The 7160-nt window shown below is 42.2% G+C and overlaps 1 protein-coding gene across 3 annotated transcripts in view; it reads right to left on the bottom strand.

Moving 5' to 3' along the window:
- Window positions 1–1123: 1123 nt before the first annotated feature.
- gas7b (growth arrest-specific 7b) overlaps window positions 1124–7160 on the bottom strand; it is an 87841-nt gene continuing 81804 nt past the window's right edge. For all 3 annotated transcript variants that reach the window (XM_088439865.1, XM_088439866.1, XM_088439867.1), the window contains 3 exons: window positions 2890–2969; window positions 2596–2694; window positions 1124–2524 (listed from right to left, as the gene is read on the bottom strand). In XM_088439865.1, the coding sequence (XP_088295991.1) occupies window positions 2411–2524; window positions 2596–2694; window positions 2890–2969 (293 nt within the window). In that variant the 3' untranslated portion in view covers window positions 1124–2410. The remainder of the gene's footprint in view (window positions 2525–2595; window positions 2695–2889; window positions 2970–7160) is intronic.

Genomic DNA, 7160 nt, shown 5'->3' with positions numbered 1-7160 from the left:
CATCCGGGGTGGTGGGGAGCTCTTGGGACACTAATTCGTCCTTCTGACGGCTAGAAAGTCCATGTAGGAAGGCGTCTACTGGTGTAAAATTGTATTACCGATTCTGGCTGGCTTTGGTCAAAAAATCAATGGCGTAATCCACCACCGTTCTGTCGCCTTGTTGCAGATTGAGGAGGCCTCGACCCAATCCCGCACTGGCTTAACTGAGCCCAAAGACTTTCAGGATCTCCCCTTCAAGTGCATGGAAGGAGGCACAAGCGGATGACTTTCTCCCCCACTCCGCTGTTCCCCACAATCGGGTCGGGTCCGTAAGGTGATTAATTACAAATGCCCCCTTAGCATGCTCGGAGACGAATGTTTGGGGCTGAAGGGCGAACAAGAGTGAGCAGTTGGTCAAAAAGCCTCACAGGTTTCGGGGTCACCTTCATAGCGTTCCAGAACCTCCACTTGGGATTTGAGGATGTTGAGCGGCAGCGGCAAAAAAGCAGGCATTGGATTTGGAGTGGGGGACGGCGCAGTGAAGGATCAGTGTGGGTCCTTTTGTTGCCAGATTGTACAATCACGAAGAAGAGATAACAGGAGCATGCAGAGATGGGGAGGCGCTGACAGTTTGTTTATTAATTCCCAGAGGATTGCTGGTTAGCAGGATGCTGGCAATATGGTGACTGTGGTGCTTATTCAGGACCAAGCAGGGTCGATGCACGAGAAGGCTTGTGTAGTGAGTGAGCAGACGGATGGTCACAAACAGGCTGGGTCTGCACACTAGCAGACGAACGAGCACAGCAGGCAGGCGGGTGATCAAGGACAGGCTGGTTCGGTGCACATGCAGACTGGAGTGGACAACAGGTAGGCGGGAGGTCAGAGACAGGCTGGGTCGGTACATGTGCAGACAGGCGGGGTAGAGTACTGGAAAGCTTGGCATAACAGAACAAGGCAATTTGGCGAGCTCTGTGGGGGAGAGGCCGGGTTATATTGTGAGCAGGTAATTGGAGACCGCTGTTGGTATTTGGTGCTGATTGGGGGAGAGAGGTGAGCAGGTTTGCTGAGGCAAAAAAATAGGTGGTAGACCGTGACTGTTATGTGCATATATTAATGTTGCAAAAAAAATAAAAATAAAAAAAAAAACTGTGTAAGTGGTATTTTATTCTTATTGACACCCTCGTCAATATTGCATATCACACTTGCATGCCTTTACACTATGGGCCATTTTTCCCACATCAAAATAAAAGTATACTAAAAATGCATTTCTCATGGAATTTTACTTACAGATTTGGCTTCACATTTTGCAGATTTGCCAAATTCAAAAGTTTCACAACATTTTTATTCCACAGTCAGTGCTTCACTAATTACAGCTTCCAGCCAAACAATTTCCCTCGATAATAACAAGACCAGCAAAAATATACTAATTCGCTTAAAACGTCTACTGCAATCATTAGCAAGTCTGGCTACATTATTGACCAAATCGATGGACAAAAAAGGTAGGTTTTTGTATACATCATATGAACAACCATTTTATGCAATGCCAAATAGGTGTGGGAATCAAACATTTGGACTCATCCCTGTAAAAAATGTGTTCAAATGAAATAAGCACTTGTACAATTATTAATACAAACAATCAAATTATAATACCATCGTGTTTGGTTGTAAATTCACAATTTTATCAATTTCAAGATTACTTCCGGACATTGCAATACTTTTGTGATACTATTTCATACAGTGTCCATTAAGTATTTCCTGCACTGTTGTAAAAACTCTTAGATACATATTTTTAAAATCAGCTAACAGGTAGTAGTCATCAAAATGAAATAACAAATTAAAAAAAACAAAAAAAACATCAGTTTAAATGTCAATGTTTATGGTTAACCATCAATGCATAGCTATATGGAATACTTGCAAGTGTAGCAACAGTAACAGTGGGGGAGTTTACCATCAGACATAATTATGTCACAGTACAAAGTCATGTGAAAGCAATTTGCCCAGCAGCGTTTGTTAAATCATTTTGCCAACAACTCCTTAAGACGCAAAGGTGAGAATTATCATGGAGCAAAATCAGAAAAAAAAAACCCCAGCAACTTCACACTGCAGCATGACAAAGGCCAATTAACATATGTGCACTGTTCACTGATAGACTTCCTTCAACATTGAGACAAAGTCCTGCTATCATTTAAGTGAACATTTTCTTCCATAAAGAATGAAATCATAAGCTGAATCTGACCACGAAATTGACATCATCACCATTACTCTCAGCAGGTTCTTGATGGCAGGTTATTGCTCCCAAACTTGGATGAAAGTCATATAAGGACTACTGCTGCTTAAGTGACTCAAAAAAGATGTCGACGTCAGGCAAAAATGGTGCCTTGCTTCCAAGTCAGTGGGATTACAAGTTGAGCAGATCTCTCCTGTTTATAGTTTATATCTCTATGTCTACTGGCCTGATGTCTCCAGTTTTATTCTCTTGCACCCAGAGCTCTCTGTCTTTGGTGGGGTCCACGCACTGCAATAATTGGTCCACTGGCTCCATTGTCTGGAAAAAAACAAAAATATCAGTCAAACAGTAACTGTTAACCACACAAAATCAGGTTTATAAATACTTACGCTTTGATTGAACATGTCTGTTTCGTGCCTTAATGTAGTGTACTGACACAAGTGCTGCCGTATCATCTCGACTCGCTCCAATTCCAACCGTTCCAACTCCTAGCGGGTAGACAGTTTGTCAGTCGATCATGAATGGGTGTTGAGGGTGAATGGGTGTTAATATGAGAACTGAGTCTAATATTCTGATATAAACATTTTCCAAATCATTAGAAACACACACCTTATGTTATGGTCAGCTTAACTTTCATATGATATAATTATTTACATGACCAAATCATCCACGCACAGACTCACCAGACTGGTGGTCACCATCTCCTCAAACCATTTGGACTGTGACTGGTTGTACAAGTCCACACAGCGCATGAGCTCATCTCCTATCAACATCAACAAGATGTACTGTATATTATATGGCATATTCACATTTGCTACACTTTTGGTGTGTGTGTGTGTGTGTGTGTGTGTATGTATATATATATATATATATATATATATATATATATATATATATATATATATATATATATATATATATATAGTAGGAATAATTTTACATTTATTGTACATTTGCTCAACCATATTCAAGCTGTTTGCAGCCAGAGACTGTACAATTTATTAAACATATTACAAGAAACTTGTGGTGGAAGGTTTGTGTGGGGTCAAATTTTGCAGCTATGCCAAGGGCTTTTGGGCCCTAATCAAGATCCCTAACTGGAGGATGACGCCAGACCCCTGCCAAAAGAGATGCATGAAGAGGAGTGGTTGGAGCTAATAAGCAGGCAAAATAAATGACTAAGCAAAAATGTTCCAATTTGACACGTGATAGTGTTGAATAAAAACCAAGGTGGAACGGAGGACTGCAGAACGATTGGCGAGACTATCCACTGGTTGGAGCCATTCTGTTCTCCTTGCACAAGTAAAACTGTTTTGGTGTCTTTGCTCCTCCATAGAGTGGTGTTTTTCTACAAATGTCTAGTGGATGAACCTGACATTTAATTGGTGCTGAAACCTGGGATCGCAAGATACCTGAGAGTTCCAGAAGCAGAGTCGACAACCGAGCAAGACCGTGGCCACGGCAGTAAAACCCATTTAGGAGACTGGGCCTCGACTCCGTATCTGGAGGCTGAGGATTGACCCGAATCCAAAGGAGTAAGGACACCACTGGTGAGTATTTTCCTCACATACATGTATGAGTGTCTTGAAATGCGCACCGACGATAGACAAAAGGTCTATGCTGTGTTTGCTTAAGAGGATAGACAAGAGGTCTATGCCATCTTTGTGGATAGACAGGCTCTCTATGCCATGTGTGAAAACCTTGAGAATACTAGTCCCTATCAAGTAAAGACACAGAGTAGTCTATAAAACTATGAAGAGACAGAGTAGTCTATAAAACTGTGAAAAGGGCGGCAGTGTCCTGTACGTACTTAAACTCTGCATCTGAAACGTTGTGCACAAAACGGTGTGGATGGGAATTGTGTGAAAGGAGATGATGGTCTCATTTAATACAAACAGGATTGTAATTGACAACTCTTTGTGGAAGCAGAGGCAGGAATACTCCGCCCTTTTGGGTAGAAGCTTGAGTATTACCACATTGAGATATTTATTGTCACCCCGTTTTATATTGAACCTCAGTCTATATGTAACTCAAGGTTCATTGACTGAGTCAAATTTACGTCAAGGATGGGAAACGCTATCAGTAAAAAAGGTAGCAAACAGGACCTGAAACAGCAACTTGCATGCAAAGATTGGAAACTCATTGAAAAACAATGTCTAGCTAAAACAAAACACCTAAATGTGTGGATAACAAAATACAACTTTGCTGGCAAGTTTAATACACAAAGAATAGTAGACCTGCAGGATAAAACAAGAACAAAAAGAGAAAATGATAAAAAGAGAATGGATAAAGACGGGTACGAGGATATCAAATTGTGGATGTTAGTGGCACAGAAACGAAAAGGAATATTAAAAGTGAAGACCGACAGATCCGAGGAGAGTAGGGATTTGGGGTTGACGTCTTCAAAGACTTGGGGAAATACTCTCTCCTCCGTCGTACCACAATGCTCCGCACCACCAGGCTCCACAGAGGGGCATGGTACATTTCCCATGATAGAAGTGGCAAATCCTAACATTAATGATGAGTCACCTACCATTTTGGTATATAGGATGTGGACACAAGATGATGTGAAAAAGGCCGTTGAAGGTATCACATTGCACAGAACTGATGTTAATGAATTTGATGGATGGAAGACCTTAGGAGGTCTTACCACCTAAATGGCATAGAGGTCCAGCAAGTCTGGATGACGGCTTAAAAAATTGATTGGCACAGTGTGAGAGGAGATTGGGAACCGAAAGAACATAATATTTTTTTTTGAGCACGACAACAAAGAACTCACGCGTCAAGTTCGTGACTTAACGGAGCGAACTAGAGAAAAATTTAGACAAAGAGCTAACTATATGGCTATTGAGAGAGCAGCACAAAAAGAAAATGAACCATTCGAAGAATATAGAGTCAGGATGACCGCATGCCTTGAGTCAAATAGTGGCATCCCTGAGGATCAAAATGCAGGGAGTGTTAATGAGGAGCAACTAAAGAATGCTCTCCATGCTCATTCACATCATAATTATACGCCAGTAGGTCGACAAACAATGGGTAGACAAGGCCACTAGAACATTGGAACAATATGTAAACCAGGCATTGCACGCTGAGAGAGTGTTACAATCTAAAAAGGAAAAAGAAGACACATTTGTGGTTGATGTTGAAGGAGACTGGAGTTGAAAGACCAACCTTTGCAAGAAGGTTTATTGTTGGGTCATGATGAGATGAGAAAAAAAAGAGGAAAAAAAAGGGAACCTTTTTTGGGCACGGACACTCATACATCACAAATTGACATCTTGCCTGGTTGCCTCTTTATTGATGCGCAACAACAAAGCCCTGTACAAAAACAAAAACAACGGCCAGGCTGCGACCTTAAAAGTTGGGATTTATTTCAGCAAAACAAACAAGCCTGTTTTACAAAAAGATGTTTTAAACGGGCTGTTATATTGAGGCATGGGCATTCCCATGTCTTCGCGAGGAAGCTATCGCACTCGTTTTCAACAGGATGAGCTGGTTGCTCCAGAGAACTGGGTCCTGATTTAAAGCTTCAAAAGGAAGCGTAGGCATGCTTCAAAGTTCAAAGTCCCCCATCAGTCACACCAAATACGGTAAACATTACAGAAAGGACATTTGGATACATCTCACACATTGTAAAATGGTCATCTCAATTGGGTTACCCAAAAAGGAAAGGTGTGCAAAGTCTGATGAATCGATGGGAGCAGGTTTGTAGAACCTGATAATACTGTGTGTATTTCAGTGAAGTATTTCAAGACGCCTGACTTGTTTAGGGGTTCTCAGTTGACATGGCTATACCCATTTGGGTTAGAGCTATTGCGATGCATCCATTATAGTGTACAGAAACTAGGTAACGATACTAAAACAGGCTTCATTGCCATTAAGGAACAATTGGCTGTTACATCACTCATGGCATCTCAGAACCGCATAGGGGTTGATATGCTCCATGGACAACAGGAAGCGTGTGTGCAGTGTTTGGTGACCAGTGCTGTACGTTCATTTCGAATAACACAGCTCCAGAGGGGTCACTCATGAAGTCCATTCTGACAGCGCATTCTAAACCATAGAATGAAGGAGCACTCAAGGGTAAACACCTCTGTCTGGTCTGAGTGGTGGGACAAACCATTTGGAAAATGTAATAACTTGTGTTTTTCCATCCCAGTTCCTATTGCTGTGTTTACAGCTATTTTTACATTATGTGGATGTTGTTGCCGTCCCTATATTTGCACGTTGCTCAACCGGCTTATCTCAGCGGCTATAGCCCCAACAATTTCAAAAGGAGTGGTTGGAGCTGATAAGCGGGCAAAATAAATGACTAAGCAAAAATTTCCCAATTTGACATGTGATAGTGTTGAATAAAAAGCAAGGTGGAACGGAGGACTGCAGAACGACTGGCAAGACTATTCACTGGTTGGAGCCATTCTGTTCTCCCTGCGCAAGTAAAACTGTTTTGGTGTCTTTGCTCCTTCATTGAGTGGTGTTTTTCTACAAATGTCTAGTGGATATATATATATATACATATATACATATATATATATATATATATATATATATATATATACATATATACATATATATATATATATATATATATGTAAAATAAATGGTGTTCAGTTTCCTGGCCCGGACGCAGGTCACTGGGGCACCCCTCTGGAGCCAGGCCTGGACGGCTGAGCCTGCACCCATTGGGCTCGGCTCAGCCCGAAGTGGGCTGGGTCCCCCTTCCCATGGGCTCACCACCTGTGGGAGGGGCCATAGGGGTTGGGTGCAGTGCGAGCTGGGCGGCAGTCAAAGGCAGCCACCTTGGCACTCCGACAACTCGGCTGCAGAGCGCGCTCTTGGAACATGGAATTTCACCTTGCTGGCAGAGAAGGAGCCCGAGCTGGTGTGCGAGGCCAAGAAGTTCCAACTAGACATAGTCGAACTTGCCGCCACACACAGCCTTGGCTCTGGTACC

Source organism: Hippichthys cyanospilos, chromosome 17, assembly GCF_059441005.1.
Source record: "Hippichthys cyanospilos isolate Australia breed blue-spotted pipefish chromosome 17, RoL_Hcya_1.0, whole genome shotgun sequence".
Taxonomy (NCBI): Eukaryota; Metazoa; Chordata; class Actinopteri; order Syngnathiformes; family Syngnathidae; genus Hippichthys; species Hippichthys cyanospilos.
This window is presented reverse-complemented; position numbering and strand designations above follow the sequence as displayed.